Here is a 20,894-nt window from a genome sequence, read left to right as displayed (position 1 = left end):
TTTTACTATATCGGAGATTGCTTAACAAAGGAATAAATTGCAGATAGTCTACCCCAGCTCAGTTAGTAACGTTTCCCAGATCCTTCTCTCCATGTCTGCCTTAAAAGAAATAATTTGAATGGTCTCAGATCACTGTGGGATCCCATGTATGTGTGTGTGTTACTCTAAGTTGAGAGAAGTGGCTCTGGGGATGCATCTTGTCCAGCAGCATCAGACAGTACTCAGGTCAGACTTCCATCGGGGGAGCTCCATGTCTCCAAGCACCTATTCTCCTTAAATCCCACTTTCTTGTTCACAGATGTGATTCCACAGAGAAGGACAAGGAGGTCAGCCTGCGGGTGGTCTGGTAGCAAGTGTAAACACTGTGGGCTGCTCATCCTATATGACTGACAGGTTGTAAGGGTGCCACAAGTAGTTTTTGAATGAAATAAATCATTGAACCCCGGTTAATTCAGTCAGTTCTTTGGTGGATTCTGTGCCAAGGAAACCACAATCAACAGCTTTAGTATTTGCCCTTTTGGAGCTTCTCCAGGGTGTTTGTGCCACCATAAAGTAAGGTTGTCTGTTTCATCTCAGTCTAGGGAAACATGTTAAGTTAATGTGTGATTTCTCAAATCCTTTTTAGACTAATAAGGGAAATAAACAATAAAGTTTATCACCTTAAAGTTTTATACCATATTTTTTTATTTTTTAAACTTTGTATTGAACTACAAAGATGTGAAAATATAAATATGCCAGGAAGTAAACAACTCATTGGACTGTCACAAATTGGGAACACCCATGTAAGCAGCATCCAGCATGAGAAAACAACACTTCCTGAAACAACGTTCCTGAAACACATCAGATGCCCCTTTACAATGACTGTTCACCCTCTGAGGGTAACTGGTAACCATACATTGGTTTTGTCTGTTTTTGAACTTTACGTAAATGGGTATCACTCTTTGTTCATAGTTTATGTGGTTCAGCATTTAGTTTGAGATCATCTGTAGTATCAGATAATCACACCTCTTTCTCCTTGCTCTGTGCTGTTCCGTTTGTGAATATCCCATAGTTCATTCATCCTCCTGGTAGAAATTTAGACTCTTTCCAACTTGGAGCTGTCAAGGCTACTGCTGTGTCTTTTTGGTGAACATAGGTACAAGAATTGAAGTTGGGTTTGGATCCAAGAGTCCACAGGCATGCATCAGTAGGCCCTAGGTTTTCCAGAGTGTATATACCAGTACTGCTCCCAGCAGTGAACAAGAGCTCCAGCTGTTCTAACCATAGTGGTTTTTAAACCTTTAGAAATTAGTCCTTGTTCTAAGCTCACTGTTTTCACATATGAAGGTTAGGTAAAAGAATATAAGTGATGAAGAATATCACAGTTCCCCTGAATGTTTCTGTTCTAAAGAATGCCAAACTCAGAAATATCACTTTGGAAGGCACTCTGTGTGAGTTGGTCTCTGCTGCTGTGCTTCTCAGGAAGACCTGTCAAACTGATCCCATCTTCCTTGACAGCCAGTCTCTCTGCCCTCTATAGATGGCTTTACTAGGTGTAACGTTGAGAACCAGGACTTACTACGTACCTTCTGTTGCCAGGCCTTGGGCCATGAACTTTCCCATGTCATTTCGCCTTAGTCCTCACAGTCCTTGGAGATGAAGGTGGTATCCCCACCGTCCGTTCATAAAGGAGGAAACTGACACTCTGAGGTTAGGCTCATCTGAGGTCCCACAGCTGGAACTTGCAGTGAGCCCACCAGAGTCCAGGGCACACTCTGGGCCTTGACTTGAGACACAGCTAGATGTCCTGTGCTCCATCTTATGATTGGGACTGATGAGCACATTGTTAATGCTTAGTTAAGAAGGGAAGAGAGGGAGATCCCTGGGTGGCTCAGCGGTTCAGTGCCTGCCTTTGGCACAAGGCGTGATCCTGGAGTCCCGGGATCGAGTCCCACATCAGGCTCCTGGCATGGAGCCTGCTTCTCCCTCTGCCCACCACCCCCCCCATGTCTATCATGAATAAATAAATAAAATCTTAAAAAATAAAAAAAAAAAAAGAAGGGAAAAGAAGGAGAAAAAACAGCATTACAAGGAATTCCTGAAGCTGGCTTTCTTAGGTTTGTTTTGAGTATCAAAACAGCGTGTTCAGGCTGGGGCCTGCAGCATGGGCCTTGGGGGCAAGGGGTTGTTTGTTTGTCATTTTGAGTTAATATTGTCATGTTTGCTTTTTAACTTTATCAAGCAAAGCTGGCCTTTGAGAGATGCTTGGTTTGGAAGTAGCTTGGAGCGGCTGCAGTCACAGATTAATTACACATTTTTCACACTACATCTCAACATCATACTCCAGTGAAGTTTCAGAGCTCCTCAGGACACACACTGTGTTTCAGTTGGTCTGTGAGGCCGTCAGCACCTTTAGAGGAAGTGGGGGGGTGGGGCGGGTAACCTGTAAAAGTACAGGCACAGACAGCACTTGAGTTGGGAGGAATTTAATCTGCTGTTCAGAGTTATGTGTGTTGTGTCATGAAGGTTACAGTTTAAAAAGAAATTTGAAAAGGCTGTGTGACCTTGGGCAAGTGACTTCACCTCCCTGTAAGAGCAGTGTCACACAGTCTGGTTTTCAGGGTTATGTGAAATGATATGGAATGCTTCCAGTTGCATGTATTGTAGCTTGGGCAAGGGGAGGCTCAAACGGCTCACACACCGTTAGTAGTAGTAACAACGAAGCTTTTCCTGAAGACCTGGAAGGAACCTGGCAGTCTTAGGGTACAGAAAAATTATCAGTTACTGTTAAAGAAAAATCTGGTTATTTGAATTCAAAAGTATTAGCTATCAGTATCCAGATACCAAAATACAAAGGCATTTTATAGACACATTATAGAAACATGGATTTTTTTTTTTAAAGATTTTATTTATTTATTCATGAGAGACACAGAGAGAGAGAGAGGCAGAGAGACAGGCAGAGGGAGAAGCAGGCCCCATGCAGGGAGCCCAATGTGGTACTCAATCCTAGGACTCCAGGATCACACCCCGGGCTGAAGGCAGGCGCCAAACCACCGAAGCCACCCAGGGATCCCTAGAAACATGGATTTTAATTTTTTAATTTGTGAACAGCACTTTATACAAATCTTTTTAATCCTTTCTTATTCTTATTTATCCTAATATATGGACTCTGAATTAAAAGTTCTAGGTTTGATTGATGATATGAGTTATTTGTGCTGCTTCTCTGTGTATTTTATTAAGTGATTTGTATTTGCTTCCAAAATTCCATTCAAAGGTGGTGTCTGAATTCCTTCTTAGTCATCATGCCAGTATTTTCCATCCACTTGCTAGCCTGTTGGGTCTAGATAATATCTAGAAGAGTAATCAGTTTCTCATTTAGTCCTATATACCTATTAAAAACATTCACGGCATCTGAGGGTGCCTGGCTGAAGCAGTCAGAAAAGCGTGCAATTCTTGAAATTGGGGTCATGTTCACTGGGTGTAGAGATTACTTAAATAAAGCTTTTAGAAACTTTTTTTTAAAAGATTTATTTATTTATTCATGAGAGAGAGAGAGAGGCAGAGACACAGGCAGAAGGAGAAGCAGGCTCCCCACGGTGAGCCCGATGCAGGACTTGATCCCAGGACCCTGGGACCACGCCCAGAGCCAAAGGCAGACACTCAACCGCTAAGCCACCCAGGCATCCTGAAACTTTTTTTTTTTTTTTTTAAGATTTTATTTATTTATTTGACAGCACAAGTAGGCAGAGCGGCAGAGGGAAAGGGAGAAGCAGGCTACAGTGCGGGGCTTGATCCCAGGACCCTGGGATCATGACCTGAGCCGAAAGCAGACACTTAACTGACTGAGCCACCCAGGTGCTCCATTTTTAGAAACTTTAAATTAAAAATTATTTTTAAAAAAATTCATGGCATCTGAACGTCAAGGGTTTTTTTGTTTTTCTGTGTTTTGTTTGTCCTTAGCCTTGCCAATAATTAAAAATAAAGAGTAAGTTGAAATTTAAAAGGAGGGGATCCCTGGGTGGCTTAGCGATTTAGTACCACCTTCAGCCCAGGGTGTGATCAGGAGTCCCAGGGTCGAGTCCCACATCAGGCTCCCTACATGGAGCCTGCTTCTTCCTCTGCCTGTGTCTCTGCTTCTCTCTCTCTCTTTCTCTGTATTTCTCATGAATAAATACATGAAATCTTTTAAAAAAAATTTTAAAGGGGGGATCCCTGGGTGGCTCAGCGGTTTAGCGCCTGCCTTTGGCCCAGGGCGCGATCCTCGAGTCCCGGGATCGAGTTCCGCGTCGGGCTCCCGGCATGGAGCCTGCCTCTCCCCCTCTGCCTTGTGACTCTGCCTCTCTCTCTCTCTATGTCTATCATAAATAAATAAAAAAAATCTTTAAAAAAAATTTTTTTAAAGGAATTAAATATAACATTTACATTCTTCCCACTAGGGATTACGTCTTAACTGTTTATGTGGGGATCCTTCTGACCGGATGTTGGGTCCCACTCACACATAGGTGTTCTCGGCTTTTCCATGTGCATCTGTATGGTTATACCTCCACAGTTTGGTTTTGTGTGAACAGATTTCCAGGGAGATTTAAATATGCATTTCATAAAAATTAGTCCTTTGCACTTACATGGCTTTACACATCATTTTCACATGTATTACCTTCTTTGACTAAATAGCAATTCTTAAGAATGAGTTACTGCTCTTTTCACTGAAGGAGCCTGAGGCTCAGGAAAGTCCTATGACTCACCCTGGACCATGCAGCTGACAGGGGACTGATCTCAGGCCCCGGAGCCCCTTACCCTGCCTCCAAGACCAGTGTTCATTCTCACCTGACAGCTCCCTGTATTTCTCCACGCACTGTTCTCCTCCTCTCACTTATCCTACCTATGAAGAGATGCCTCTGACCAGGTGAAGCTGACCTGTCAGTCGTATACTGTTTATGATCCGAGTGCCACTCTCAGAGTGCACTTGGAGACCCTCAGACTTAGCCTGGTAGCCACCAGAATCCCTTCCCTACAGTTCTGTTTCTGTGACCCATTTTGTTTTCTCTGTAGCTGTTCTTATTCCTCTTCACTGAATTTTGTCTCCACGGTCATTATCACTAAAAACATGAGGGGAGAGTGGAATAGCAGCCATGGAGGTCTCATTTCCCCCTGGACGGCTAAGGGCTGGGGGCTGCACATGGCTCCCGCTCGATGTCCAGTCACAGGGACAGGGAACTGTGGCTGGATGGAGGGGTGTAGGAAACAAATGGAGGAACACTGGCTTCATACCAGTTTCAGGTTAACATGTACCTCCGGTGCGGCCGAGAGGGAAGCAGAGTGCCGTGTGCTCAGGCCGTCAGTGCTTGGCTGAGAGTGTGGCACTAAGAAGCCAGCAGCCTCTCTCCCACCCCGCCCCCACCCCTTTTTTCCCTCTGAGCCCCAGATCTGCGTTTTAGCGATAACCTTTTGCATTATAATTTTAGTGATTGCTCTAGAGACTACAATATGCATGTTTAACTTTTCCCCGTCTCCTTAGAGTGAATGACTATACCATGCTTATGATGTCGGGTTCTTGCAGCCAAGAAGGTCCATTTGCCACCACCTCAGTCCTTTATGCTCTAGGTGTCATATAGGTTACATTCGTGTATGTTAGGCACATCACAAAATAAAATTTTTCTGTGTGTTTTAAATAGTATTTTAAAGAAAGTAAAGAAACAGTCTTTCGTGTTTAACCCTGCACAGCGCTCTTTATTCTTTCCTAAAGAGGCTTCTTTTCAGTTTCCCACCCACCCAGAGAACTTTTGAACATTTCCTGTGTTCATCTATCCGTGGTGAATTCCATTAGTTTTTTTGGGTTCTTGTCTGACAAGTAAATGAACTTAATTTCACTGAAACAGAGTTCCCACTTGAGGGTGGTGCTGTATTTTTTTCTTTCAGCACTTTAAAGCTCTTCTTCCACTGTCTCCTGATCTCTGTTATTTCTAATAAGCAGTCATTGGTCTTTCAAATAATTGTTCCTCTCTTCTTGCTTTGTCATTTTCTACTGGCTGCTTCCATCGTTTTCTCTTTGTCTTTCAATTTTAGCAGTTTTGCTAGAATGTACTGGGGTGTGGTTTTCTTTGTATTGACCATATCTGGGGTTCACAAACCCTCCTGAATCTGTAAATGTGTGTCTTTCACAGTTATCTACTCAGGTATTTTTCTGCTCTGTTTTCTCTTTTCTAAAATTTCAGTTCCCTGTATGTTACGCCTTTTGACAGTGTCCTTCAGGTCCCAGGGACACTGTTCTTTTTCTGTTTTCCCCCAGTCTTTTTCTCAAGTCCTTCAGATGGAATCACTTTAATTGACTTGTCTTCAAGTTCCCTGTTTTGTCACCTCCATCCTACCAATCATCTGATCCTGCAGAGATTTTATTTCAGATACTGTATTTTTCATTTGGCTCTTTCTTATAGTCTCTATTTCTTTGCTAACATTTCTTATCTTTCCATTAATTATGAACAGACTTTCCTTTATGTCCTTGAATATAATAGCTCCTTCAAGTCCCTGCCTGCTAATTCCAACTTCTGGGCCATTTTTGGATTTGCCTTCTTTACATTGTTTTTTTCCTCGTGAGAATGGATCACATTTTCATGTTTATTTGTATATCAAGTAATTTTAGATTATGTCCTGACATTGTGAATAATAGATTACAGAAAATTACAGAAACTCTGGATTCAGTTATATTCCTCTGAAGAATGGTTTGTTTGTTTTAGCAGGCAATTAGCTCAGCTGGTCTCAAATCACAGATTCTTTCCCCATGTTGGGGGCAGCAGCCCACATCTCAGTTCGGTTCTCTTTGCCTTAGTTGGGCTACTGGGAGCTTGTCCTGTGTGTGCATGGTTCCAGGTTCAGCTAGAGATTTGGGTAGATTTTGTAAGACTAGGGTCTGCTGTCTGACAAATGACCATAAAAAACGGGGACTCATACAGGGCTCCTCACCCTCATAATGCCAGCACCCCCTCAGAGTCCGGCGTTGTGAGATGCTCTCCTGTGCTGCCACAAAGTTGCTCCTTATGTCCACAGTCAATAATTGCTATCTGCAAGATGGTTTGTCACATAGTTGCTACACAAACTGGCCAGAATGGAAGTCACTATTTTTAAAGAAAGATTTTTAGTAGAAATCACTTTTTTAAATAATTTTGAGATGGGTATCACCACAACCAATCAGAAGTACATTATTTCTTGCAGTTTGAGATACATACAGAGAAATGCAGTTTTGGTGCATTCATGAAACTAGATGCCTGCTTGTAAGAGAAAAAGAGCAGAGACGTCTGCTGTAACCCTGTGGTTATTTACATTTGCATTTAGCCACAGGTCAGCCACTTAGATACACCATCCGGGACTGCATCTCAAGGCTCCAGACTTGTTTTCTGCAAAGATATCAGGCGGGGGTTTTTTTGTGAAAAGGTCAGTTCCATTCCTTTGTGGTGAGGCAGTGTTGGGTAATTACAAGAGATCATGTTTCAAAACTGGTATTCCCGTGAACTTGCCAAAACGAGCTCTTTCCCTCTTGGCTTTTTTCCCTTCCAATTTCTTGCTGCTCTTTTTCTGGATGTTTTCCAGATTTGCCTAAGTAGCCTATAAACCCAGGCTGATTTTGTGATGTTTAGGTGATCAAAGTCCAGTCTTTAAGAAACTGTTCTTCAAACAAAACAGATTTCTTATATTTAAAAGAAGAAATGGTTTGTAGTTTCAGAGAAAAGAACAGTAGTGCATCAGTCACAGGGGAAACACCACAGAAATTAGATCAACAAAATACCTTTCTTTCCCAGGGGGAAAAGGTCAGGTAAAAGTATGGAACTAACTAATATTTACTTCAAAGTTTGACTGTTTTTTTTCCTCATACTTTATTTCTCACCCTAACAATGGGTAGGGTAGACAGGATTATTCTCATTTCTGAATGAGCCAACACATTGAAGTAGGCAAGGCAGCCTGCTGCCGCAGACGGTGACGGAAGTGCAGTGTATAGCTTGTTGCCCTTCCTGCTCCCACAGCTTGGATGGCTCCGTTCTCAGCCACGCAGGCCCATTGCCCTGTTCTACTCTAGGCTGGTCGGGGTTGAAGGTTTGTTTTTGTATTTAGCTCAGTACTGGAAACGAGAAGCCTATTAGACCCCTTTTTTACTCTCCATGAAAATACCTTAGAAGTGAAATCACATTGTGTCGCTCCAGAACGGAAATTTCATCAGACCTCTCCATGCTAGCTGGTGGAGGGCATGAGACCAAGTTCCCTGGAAGTGCTGCAGGCCAAGAGCACACAGTCAGCAGCCCCTACACACTCTGCGCCCTCGTACTCTCAATCGATTACTTTGAGGACTGTTTCTGTTGATGTGAGGGAAGTAAGGGGAAAAAAAGAAACACTAAAGTACTGCTTTCTCCCCTTTCACACGTCTCACCAGGTGGGACTGGTGGGTGAGCAGAGGCTGGATGACCACGTGTTCTCATGTTTGTAAAGCCCAAGCTTTCACTGGTTCATCTCCTTGGAAGTTAGACCTAGAAGCTGCCGTCCCAGGAGAAGCGATGGCGGCTCATTGCCAGCTCACATCAAGCAGCCAGACTCTTTCACATGGAATGTATTGCTACTAAAAATATTTGCAGTTTGGGAAAGTATGTTTAAATTTGACCTCCTTGACCCTCTGCACATTCTAGTTTATTGCTCTGGGTCCTGCAGCAGCTTTAAAGAGAAAAGTTCAGAAATGTCTCCATGTGCACTCTTGCTCGGAATAGTCCTCCCATTGTGAAAATAGATCTTTTATGAGTTATTTATACTCTTGACCGCTCTGAGCAACAAACGATGGTTTCTCAGAAGCATTTTGACTTATTACTTTCGGTATGAGAACCAAGTACTGAGATCAAAGTACCCCCTTCCCCATTACCACTGGTCTGCCAGGGGCACGACTCCAGGTTTGGTGAAAGAAAGATCGTAGTGCATGTCGTGTGCACGCACTGTGTATTGGCAGGGAAGCTGGGTTCACACCAGACAGCGGCCGACGCATCCCGTCTAAACACCACAGGACGCAGAAGTGGCGTCCGTAAGTGGTTACGTGATGAAAGGGCTGCCGTGAAGGATTCGGACAGTAAGCTCAGTAGGTCGGACAGCAGGGGGAAGGGACCATGGGTGGAAGAACCAGGGAGGACGCAGCCTGAGAGGGTCTCCCATGGCAAGGGACCTCACGGGACCCTTTGGAGGTGTTCCTGGGGAACAGTAACCTTAAGATCAGGGTGGCCCATTTCATAAAACAACCCTTTTGAGATAAACTGCCTTCATGGGACCGATTTCAAATGCGGTTCCCACTTGGTCTTCCCAGAGCTTGCCTGTATTTCAGTTATTTGAAGAAGTTGAAAAAAAGAACGAACAGCTGCTTGTGGGGTTTTTTTTTGTCTTGGTTTATATGGATTTTTCAGTTGTTAAAACTATAAGGTTTTTGGAAATTCAGATTCCGGGTCTGTTATTTATTTTGAGGGCCCCGAGTGAGAGCAGGGTGCAGAAAAGCTACTGAGCAGGGGCAGCTCCTGTCGCAGGCCCGAGAGCTCAGGCTGGACTCCTGCACCCAGGGGCCGTCTCAGGAGGTGGCCCGCAGGCCTTCCTGGACAGGGCGGGGGGCTCGGTGACGGCCCTCCCTGGCCCCTCAGCGGGTCGACCCTGCTGGTCGTGGCTCACGCACCCGGCCGGGCTCCGGCCTCGGCACCGACGACCCACGGGTGTGGGAGTCTCTCGGCCCCGTTCGGGGGTCCCGGGCCAGGTCCCCGCGGGGCTGGCTCCCGCCCCTTGCCAGTCGCGCGCCGTCCCAGCGCCGGGGACCAAGGAAACCAAAATCATTGTCAGGAGGGAGTGGAATCTTTTGGCTGAAAGCTTCCTCCTGAGGCGCTAATGTCATCACTGAGCAGAACGTTCCCGTGCCTTTAAAAGAAAAAAAAAAGGGAAGAAAGAAACACCCTTCGGTCTGTAGTAAATGGGAAGGGTTTGCTGACTCAGAGCAGCGGCGAGCCGGGAGCCGGTGGCGCGCACTTAGCTGTGTGGGAAGCAGCCCGGCCGCCCGGCCTCCCGTCAGGCAGGAATGTCCTTCCAAAGCAGTTGAGCAAATTCCCAGATTAGAAGGGGCCGCGCAGCTGACCTCGCTCTTCCCTTCCGCGGGTGGCTCTGGGCGGCTGGCGGCGGCTCCCCCGGAGGCTCGGGAGCTGAATGAGCCGCCCTCCCCGAGGCCGCGCGGTGAGGACCGGGGCGCGGGGGGCGGGGCCGGGGGGCGCCCGGTCGTCACCCCCGGGTGAGATGAAGCCCTGGGCAGCGGGAGGTCGGGGAGAGGGCAGTGAGCCGCGCCCGGAGGCCGTGGGCCCGAGGGCGAGGCCGTCGCCCGGCGCGCCGAGGCGGTCACAGGACGTGGGCGCCTGTGTGCGTGTAAGAGCCCGGCCCGGGACTCCTCGCCGGTGCCGGACGAAGCCCGGCTTGGGATTTCTCAGGGCAGTTCTCTTTGGCTCCAAGTAAATTGGGAGTACAGACATCCCCCCGCCCCCCCGGCTCGTCTGTGATTTTCCACAAGCTCCCCTGGTCTTCCCAGCTGTCTTTTTCTTACCTACGGCTGTGCTGCAAACGGACTTGCCTTTGGGACCAAGGCTATTCTAGAGTCCTCCTGTGCACAGTTAGAAACCTGATCCGCTCTCCCTTTCCTTATTGTTATCCTCTAGCTAGCCAGCTGGTGCTCCTCAGATAAGCCGGGTGGGGTCTGGTGTGGTGTGCTCCCTCTGGCTGTCAGCTCCCCTTAAACCATGTATTGTCTCTCTAGCACAATCCTGGAGGAGGAGAAGGTGCAGCAAGAAGAACGGATGAGGATGGAGTCCAGAAGACAGGTCACAGTATCCTGGGACTCCGGAGGGTCCGACGAAGCTCCACCCAAGGTAGCAAAGGCCCCCGCCCCAATTTTGGCATCGCTCCTGCTAACTTTCCGGGTGGACGGTGTAGGCAGTGCTGTGTGTGGGAGGCAGCCAAGCATCAGGTGGTTCTAGGGGTAGACATTATAGCTCCTATGCTCCTGCCCGTTTGCCCGGCATGTTAATCCTCTCCTGCACTCATTCCCCAGTTTGCATTTCAGCTGTCTCAGCCTCAAGCCATTAGGTTAGCTGTGGTCCTAACAGGCTCTCCCTGAGCTCCCCACCCCCATCCTCAGACTTCAGAAGGAGTTTCCTTTGTCGGCTGTCAGGGACCTCGCTAAGGATCGAGTCAGGATGAACACCGCAGCTGGACTAACAGCAGCCCCCTGAATGCTTTATGCTTGCTCTATTTCAAATTGAGTCACAGTGCACCTAACCCCATTCCTTTTGGGGTGGGTCTGGTTGAGAGCTTTGTGCATTCTCTGCCTGTCTGCCGTCCGTGGCTGGCTTCTAGGTATGGGAACTGGAGGCACGTTGCATTTGCGTGTTAAGATCTGCTGGCAACATCCCCAGGCCTTGCCTGCCCACTGTCTCCACATCCTCAACCTCTGGAAGATGGCCAGAACCTTTCCCTGTTGCTCAGCCACACTGTGGCTGGGGTTTGGGACATAGCTGGCCCTTAAACACTTGTGAGATTAAGAATTTTTTTATACCCTTTTGCATTTGACAGAGTGGTATTTTCACACAGTGGCTTACTTGCCATGAATAATCCAGTTTACAACATTTTCTGGAATATAAATAGATAATAGGCTTTACCTACTATTTAATGAGCTAAAAATATATTAAGAAGCTGACAATTCTTTTTTTGATTTTCTTTTTTGAAAAATAATCAGAAGTCTGTTAGCACAAAGTACTATTTAAATATTATACCTATTTTTTTTTTACAAGGCCTAAAAGCTTGTATTTTCTTGGTTGATGTTTTCAACTGTGTAGTAGTAGCTCACAGTAGTAGTCACACAGTTAAGGTGACTAGAGATGACTGACGCAGTTCTTCAGAGTTTTAGAGGTGAAGGGTTCCCTAATCCAGCCTCCTGAACGGGTAGAAAAACTGGGGCCCAGAGGAGGATAGCCACACCACCCTATCAGTCAGCTGGATAGTCAGCTGGTGTTCCTTCTGTGTATCCTGGTTAACAACAACCGTAAACCCTTAGTTACCCACAGAAAAACTGAGAGCGCCCCGTCCCAACATGTAAGGCCCTCCCCTTTGTATATACACATTTGCCTGTTTCTTAACTTGGGGGGCAGCAGGACAACGGACAGGGCCTGGGAGGTGGGAGAGTCTCAAAGCTAGTTCCTCGGGCTTAGGGGCCAAGCGAGTCTCTTCACAGAGACTCTGATGACTGGGCGGTCCCTCTACCAACAGCCTCACTGTCCTCACTGTGAAGCAAGGATGTTAACATCCCTACGCCTCAGGGGTGTAGTGAAGGCCACATGAGGTCCTGCATCTGCGGTGCTTGAGGGAGTCACGGAGGTGTCAGGTACTGCACACACTTGGTGATGAGCACCACACCTTGCAGCACCTTGCACCCCCCTGAGCCCACAGAATTCAGGAACTTGGTCTATCTCAGTGTTCTTCTGTAACTCAGTCGGTAGGATGTTTAAAATTTTCATTTGGCTAAATTTTAGAAGCTGTAGTATGAGGTTAGATTTTTTCTGATTTAGAATACCAAAGGCATTTTTTTTCTGGTTTTGAGAGGTTTTCAGAGTGCCTATTTTGAGGCTCTTCTCTATAATCAGAGATTGTTCTGCCCTTTAAAGTGGATCAGCAAACTATCACCCACTGCCTGTTTTTGTGATCAGAATTTTATTGGAATGAATTGCATGCTTCATTTGTGTCTTGTCCCTGGCTGGCTTCAGCCTGCACAGGCAGGGTTGAGTAGTGTCACAGATTAAAATATTTGCTCTTTGACACCTGGAGGAAAAGGTTGACAACCCATGGATTAAAAGTTTCCATGGCTAGGAAATCATCTACACTAGTATAAATACACAGATGCTTGATGGCTATAAACAAATACGCTAATTATTCGGTACCCTTGCCAGTCAGAATTGGGTCTGGATGAAGTTTTTCCCTTCTCCGTGGTAATCCACAGATTCAGACTCTGATTTTACATAAAGTTACTGTATTTGACCTATCTACAAGTGAGTCGCTTGTCTTCAGGATGCTAACCGAGCATTGCATCCTGGACTTTCCTCCACCCTATGAAGTGGGAGCTCTTGAGCCTTCTCCGTTTATTTAGTTCTGACTGTGCTGTCTTTTCACAACAAATTCCACTTAAATTTCTTCAGTTTCTGTAGGATCTCGGACTTTTATAGATGAATGTTGTGTACTAATAAAACTTGTAATGTAAAAACTTGTAAAAAACCTAATAGGTTTTTAAAGCGAAATATTTTTCTCTCCCACATTCAAGATTTTAAATTAAAAGCTTAGTCTGCCTTCGGCTCAGGTCACAATGCCAGCCCCACGTTCTGCTCCCTGCTCAGCAGGGAGTCTGCTTCTCACTCTCCCTCTGCTGCTCCCCCAGCTCATGCTCTCTCTTTCTACCAAATAAATAAATAAATAAAATCTTTACCAAAAAAAACCCAAAAAACTAAAAGCTTAGTTATACTTAATGGCAAAGGCATTATAAGCACAAAGCTAATTATTAAAGATATGTTACCATTTTTTTTTTTTTTACGATTTTATTTATTTATTCATGAGAAACACCCAGAGAGAGAGAGAGGCAGAGACACAGGCAGAGGGAGAAGCACGCTCCCTGCAGGGAGCCCGATGTGGGACTCAATCCTGGGTCTCCAGGATCAGGCCCTGAGCCAAAGGCAGGCTCCAAACCACTGAGCCACCCAGGGATCCCACCAATTTCTTCATGGGTACTTAGTACTAGTTTTTTTCTCACAATAATAATCTTCAGAGAAATTTGTCCAAAAGGAATGCAGCCCAGGGAGCCCCACTTTGGGTTCATTTCATTGCTGCGAGTTGTTCTGCACGTTCCCATCAGATCAGTGGAGAGCCTCAAGCTAAAAATAGCCTTTTCCGCAGTTTTTGAAATGTATTTCTTGGACCTCTGGGACCCCGAGACCATTTCAGAAGTCCGTGAGAGCAAAACCATTTCATAATAATGTCCACATGTCATTGGCCTTGTCCACTCTGCTGACATTTGCAGTCCCGTTGCAGACATAACAGTGGACAAAGCTATGATCACCTTGGCACACGCCAGGGCAATGGCGCCAGGCCGTGCTGGTCACCACTCTATTCTTTACCACCGTGCTCACGCAAGAAAGAGATGCCAGCGTGCGGAAGAATGACCCGGATGAAGCAGCCAGAGGTCTTCTGTGGGAGGAAACAGCAAGTCAGGAAAGACACTTGCTGTACAGCTGAGTAGTGGAACTAAACACTTTTCTCACAGAAAACCAGTTTTTCTTGAAAGTAGGGTGGGCAGACACTGTGGCTGTTCAAAGTTGTGCATTTGGCAGACATCCTCTCAAGAAGGAAAGAAACAAGAGCATGTCATCAGGGAAAGTAACTGATAGTGTTTGTTGCTGATGATAAAATTCAAGTTTCCAAGCAAAATTTAGAATTTCAAAAAACATCCATCACCATAACCTTGACAGCTTCCCAATTCGGAGGCTTTTCTGATGAGCTCAGAGTGATATTAACAAATGTGATTTCTTTGCATGTGTAGACTGAAACGGGTGGGCATTGCAAAGGTCCACATAAGTCAGTGACTCGTATTTTCCAGATGATCACTGAAGGATGTCACAGAATCACACATGGGTAGACAATCCATTCACAGTACAAGACGGAGTCATGAGTCTTAATGTAACAGATAATGATAGATACGGTTTCAGATTCCACACTGCAAGTCACCTTTAAGAAACCAGCACTTTTCTGAGTTGGGGTATAATGTCAGAAACCATGCCCACAACAGTGCCAAGAAACTGTTAACGGACTCCTCCCCTACCCAGCTGCACGGCTGTGTGAGGCTCGATCTTCTTTGTGTGCCACAGCGAGACAGCACAGCAGACAATGCAGAAGCCAGCGTGAGAGCCGACAACCTTCTCCCAGGCCCGCCATTAGAGGAATTTACATACACACATGTAACGGGTGCCACTCTGCTCGCTGATTTGTTTAATTTTGAAAAAAGTATTTTTTTAAACATGTAATTAGTTTGTTATTTTTAAGTGTTTTAATTTTAATAGCATAAATATGGGTAGATACATTCCTAATAAACAAAAGCCCTTGGAGACCTCAGTAATTTTTGAAAATATAAAGGGGTCTGGAAGATAAAGTGTTCAGAGTGGGTGCCTCAGAAGTGTTTCTCAGCCCTAACAGGAGCCAGTGCTCCTCTTCTGTAGGAAGCATTTATGATGTCCCACTGCTAGCTCTCAAGTAAAATACATAGGCAGTAAAATAACTTAACACTAATTTCAAAATGCCAGTTCTTCCAGGAGACCGCTAACTGTACAAGAAAGCTAAAACAGCATGCACCCGCCCTGGGAGAGCCACTCAGGTGGGATTACACCCCCAGGAGTGGTGAGGTGGCCAGGTGCTTACTCCCGTGTGTGGACACACCACATCGGCAGCACCTGCAAATGCAGAGCCTATGGCCACAGCCGAGCACGAATTTCACTGGTCATGTGATGTGATTTTCTAGAATGGCAGAAAATCTTGGTAAAGTTCAAACAAAGCAAATTAACATTGTCCTTTCATATACATGGGAGTTGTTATTGTAGGAGGTTCCGTGTCTGAGAAACTCTGCCAAGTGTTACCTGGGTTCAGATCATAGGACTTTGTTGTTGTTTTATCTCCATAGGGTTGAGCGTGGGTCTGAGGGGAGAGCGGGCCCTGTTGCTCTGACCTTGGGTGCCGGAGGTGTGGTGCTCAGCAGCTTCGCCCTCTCAAATGGCCAATGTGCACTGAACTACATGCTTTACATACAGTGTGATAATTTGAAGACCGATGCCCTTGGGACCCCTGGCCAGAGTGCCGCCACCTGATTCAGGACCCTTGGTCTAGGATGTCTTGGTTTTTCCTCTCTTCCTCCTCACTCGACAGGACTTCAACAGCTCCATAGTTTGCTTTGTTAAGAAATATTACAATCCAAGATTGTGTCTTTGAGAGGGAGGGAGCAACCCTGCTGAATCGTAGTACTTAGTAGGAATTGACACTTTTGGCCGCTCACGCGGAAGCCATCTGCAAAGCATGATGTGTTGTTCTACCTTCACGAGAGCCCTGTCCCCAGCTCCCTGTTGAGAATGTGGAGGCAGAGCGGTGAGTCGCCCTGACCTCAAATGCTGGCCCTCTGGTCCCGAGCCTGCCCCCGCCTACCGTGCTGGCTCCCCATTTGTGGAGAACACAGGCAGAGCTGTGTGACAGCACGTGTGCACTCTGCACAGCCACTAGTGAGCAGAATCTGGCTTTGTGGTGTTCTTTGTACGATAGTTTTGTCTGCCACAGAACTTGTTTTCATCTTTTTATCTGTTGTTTTATCTTGAACCTTGTAAGCGCTCTCTTTGGCTACCCACAAAGTATTTGAGTCCCTCTGGGATGTTGTATGGAGATTTTGCCAGTTTTTGATCAATCCCTTTTTGTTTTTTCCTTTATTATTTATTGAGTCAAGGTGTGCTTGTAATAGAGTGGCATCACCACGTAGCAGAGTTTGGAGTCAAGCAGATCTGCCAAGAGGCACTGTGCAGCCTGTTCACACTGCCTGACTTCTCTGAGCCCTGGTTTTATCCTCTTTAAAATAGGGTGATAATATTCCTGGGTGACATTGGTCTTCAGATTGTCACACTGTATGTAAAGCACGTAGTTCAGTGCACATTGGCCATACTGAGTAAAAGTTTTTATTTTTGCCTGTGTTACTTACATGCCACCTCCAGAATCTAAGCCAGAGGACGCAACTGTACAACTGTCAGATAGCTCTGTTTCCTGTCCTGATTCTTGGCTCTGCATCCTTCCATGCTTGGGCTCCGGGAGCCTTTCCCATACCACCAATGCATACATGTTAACACATACTTGTGCCACAAGTGCTGCCACTCTATCAGAATACAGATAGTCGAATTTTGTTGTTTTCCTTGACCTCTTTTAACCACTTGTTTAAATGAAACCTTTAAAAATACAAATCTTGAAGGGTAGTCCCTTGGGCTTTCTGGAACGTACTTTGGAAACTGCCACCCTGAACACAGTAAAGTCTGTGACCCTTGGTGCCCCTTTCCTGTTTCCAGAGGTCTTGGGGATCCATCCTCTTGCTTGGTTAAGTTTGGGGTGAAATGGGGCATCTGGGTTTCTCAGTGGTTGAGCATCTACCTTTGGCTCAGGGCATGATCCCAGGGTCCTGGGATCAAGTCCCACATTGGGCTCCCATCAGGGAGCCTGCTTCTCCCTCTGCCTGTGTCTCTGCCTCCCTCTCCCTGTCTCTCATGATTGACTAAGTAAATAAAATATTTTTTAAAAAGTTTGGGGTGAATCACATCTGGGCCACCAAAGTGTAGGCTGCATCTTCCACCCTCAAAGATTGAACAGCCCCACAGTAGCAGAGTTAGAGCAAGGACAGAGGTAGCTGCATCCATCAGGGTTTGAAGCAGGGCTTTCAGCAGTGTTGCAGAGGACTTAGGTGTTACATCGGGTGGGAAAAATCAGGAGATTTCAGGAAATCACTATAGAAGACTCAAAGGATGGGTGGTGCTTCCCTAAGCTTGTTGAGATACAGTAGTTCTTTGTGTATTCTGGATATGACTGTCATACATGATTTGCAAGTATTTTCTTCCATTCTGTGGGTTGTCTCTTTCTTGGTGGTCGGTGCCATTTGCTGCACAGAAGCTTTTAATTTGGATGATGTACAATTTATCTTTTTCTTTCTTATTGATTGAGCTTTTGGTTTCATATCTACAAAACCATTGCCTACCCAGGGTTACAAAGACTGGCCAGTTCTCTAAGAGTGTTTTTTTTTTTAAGATTTTATTTATTTATTCATGAGAGACACACAGAGAGAGGCAGAGACAAGGCAGAGAGAGAAGCAGGCTCCATGCAGGGAGCCCGACGTGGGTCTCGATCCCAGGTCTCCAGGATCACGCCCTGGGCTGAAGGCAGCGCTAAACCGCTGAGCCCCCCAGGGATCCCTCTAAGAGTTTTACAGTTTTACCTCTTACATTTAGATCTGTGACCATTTTGAGTTCATCTGTGTGTGTATTATGAGCAAGGGGTCCAGCTTGATGTTTTCACATAGGAATACCCTGCTGTCTTTGATGTTTATGGGAGAGTGTCTCCTCCACTGAAGTGTCTGGACACTCTTTATCATTCTTTCCACCTTAAGTCTTTTGGAGAAATGCCTTTTTCAGTAAAACATAAATTGAATAGAATTTTCAAATACTCATTCATATGTTCTGTTGATTTTTTTTCACAGCCCAGCAGACCCGGTTACCCTAGTCCAAGGTCCAGCGAAGGATTTTATCCCAGTCCACAGCACATGGTACAAACCAATCATTACCAGGTATGTGGAGACATTCTTTTATTCTCCACGTTTGAGGGTGGAGAGGGACATTGTATGTATTTATACTCTTTATTTCTGTACTTAGGAGTATGATTTGTCAAGCAGAAAGCTAAGAAAGTAACCCACTAAATAATTGTCTAGGTAGATGTCGTGTCACCAGCCCAGAGGGCTGTAGTCAACCCCTCAGCCTTAAAGCAGCAGCTGGGAAGGTGCCCTGCCCCACATTCTCCACTCCATTCCTCTCCTCCCTTTGTGCAAGGTGTAAGGTGAACCTGGTGGCTCCTACTATGCAGAAGTAATAATGAACTGGACAGTTTCTCTGGAAGGCAAGAATAACATTCAAATTTACCTAAAAAACTAGACAAGATGCCTTATGGACAGATGTGGAAAGAGTGTCAAATACCTTCTTACAGGGAAATACCTTCTACAAGTTAGAAAAGAGGATCCTTGAAAGAAAAGGACTAGAAGCAAAGTCAGTAATGTTTCTGGTTTGGAGGGAAGAGTATTTGCTTTTTGGAGGCATAACTTACTTAAGGTGAAATGCTGAGATCTCAGTTCTGTTGAAGGGCACAGCTGTGTCCCCCACGCCACACCAGGGCAGAGAACATTTCTTTGACCCTGGAAGCTCCTCCAGGCAGCCACCTGCTGTCTGGGCACAACTGCTCTCTGACCATCAGCAATGATTGGCGTTGCGTGTTCTGGACTTTCAGATGAATGGATCAAATAGGGTCTACTCTTTCATGCTCAGCTACTTTTACTTGGTGTGATGTCTGTGCGTTGACATCCCAATGAGGGTGTCAGTAATTCACAACTTTTTAATGCTGAGAAGTATTCCACTGTGTGACCATACCACAGATCGTGTACCCATGGTAATGTGATCTGGATAATAGGCCAAATCACTTCTAGGAAATAAGATCATCTCTCATAATTTGTGTCGGCTGTGGCTCTTTTGTAGCCGTACTTTTTATATAACTGGCTGGTACTCCTAGCTGGCTGACAGGGTCAGTTGTGATATCAGCCTTGAATGGAAAGCACTCAACTGAAGAAGATAGCTCAAACACAACACAAGCAATGGGGAGTCCTTGAGTCTTTGTCCGGAGAGGAAGAAGCTAAAAGTTCCCTTCACTGCCATCTCCTTTCACATGTTTCTCCAGGAGCAAAAAGAGAGGCTCACTTACCATGCCTCCTTTGCAGGGTTGCTGAGGGTCAAATGAAAGCATTTTTATTCCTTTACATGCCTCTCAACCCTGATTTAAATCCGGCCTCTTAGATCTGTATGGACAAACACTTCGCTATTGGCATATGGTCCCAGGGAGAGTGCCGGCCATTCCACACTGGAAAGGATGATGGTACTTTGGAACACTGGAATGGTGTCTGCAGCAGGCTCTTCACCTGCTTTACTGTCTCCAGTCCCACTGTACTAATTCTGAAGTGGGGCCCAAGAGCACCAGGCTGTTGACCAGCACCCGAGGTGATGCTGAGCCTGAGAGACCCGTCTAGGGAGACACTGTTGTGAGACACCCCCTTGCTCCAAGGAGGCGAGAATCACTGGGCAGCTCCTCAGCCAGCAGGCTGGCCGGGACTACTCATCCCCTCTGCCTGGCACTGTCCTCGGCCCTGAGAGCATGAAGATGCGTGAGGTGCCCTCCCCCTTGAGGCAGGAGCTCACAGGACCCTCCTCTTGCTATAAGTCTAGGTTACTGGTTGCCTTGGGCTGTGGTTCATCCTTGGGGAGCCAGCACCCTGACCTAGGTTAGTGGTCAGAGCAGCGGGAGGTGTATGGATGGCCTGAGGAAGGAAGACAGGCACTGAGCAGGACTCGGACACCAGACTTGTTTAGAATAAGTGTGACAGCATCTGCTGATGCGGCAGAGAAAACACAGGCCTCCATGGGCCCTCCACAGCGGCCCGTGCCCCTTTCGCTACCTGGCTCTGGTACTTGTTCAACTGTGGCTCCTCCCACCCCAAGTGAAAGCCCTTGAGGACAGGGGCTTGTCTCTGCTTTAAGTGCCTACCACAGTGTGTAGAACAGAGTAAGGTTTCAGTGGATAAATTAAAACATTCTTATTTTCATCTAACGAGTGATTAAGTTCTCCCAGGCCCCAGGTTTCCTTATCCTGTAAATGAGAACAGCTACAGGGCATCACCTGGTGTTACGTCGTGTTCCTTCTTGGCTAAAATGCCCATCAATCCTTTCACAGGGTTGGTGTGATACAGGATATTTGAAATCTCTTTGTTGGGCAAATTGCTAGAGGTTCTTTGGCAGTAATACGACCAAGAATGGTAGTGATATATCATTTTATGTTTAGTAGAATTTTTGTATTGAAGTACTTGCATTCAAGTAAACTGTGAGAACAATTTGTACATCTTACTTGAAAGTTCATTAGTTACATGTTGTCGGTATGCAATTTTGGTATAAATCAATGACCAGAGACCTAACAAATACACAAAGTCTTTCTTGAAGAATGTGTTGATGTATGGAAAT

General features: G+C 45.9%; 1 protein-coding gene across 17 annotated transcripts in view; it reads left to right on the top strand.

The window, feature by feature from the left end:
• Window positions 1-20,894, top strand: part of PTK2 (protein tyrosine kinase 2) — a 266,181-nt gene that overhangs the window by 215,945 nt on the left and 29,342 nt on the right. For 16 of the 17 annotated variants that reach the window (XM_038555624.1, XM_038555623.1, XM_038555622.1 and 13 more), the window contains 2 exons: window positions 10,778-10,889; window positions 18,323-18,409. In XM_038555624.1, coding sequence (XP_038411552.1) covers window positions 10,778-10,889; window positions 18,323-18,409 — 199 coding nt within the window. Of the gene's footprint in view, window positions 1-9,969; window positions 10,207-10,777; window positions 10,890-18,322; window positions 18,410-20,894 lie in introns of those variants that run through there. The other variant, XM_038555630.1, reaches the window with a different exon arrangement.

Source organism: Canis lupus, chromosome 13, assembly GCF_011100685.1.
Source record: "Canis lupus familiaris isolate Mischka breed German Shepherd chromosome 13, alternate assembly UU_Cfam_GSD_1.0, whole genome shotgun sequence".
In the NCBI taxonomy this organism is placed as follows: Eukaryota; Metazoa; Chordata; class Mammalia; order Carnivora; family Canidae; genus Canis; species Canis lupus.
Note: the sequence above shows the minus strand (reverse complement) of the source record. Positions and strands in the feature narration are given on the sequence as shown.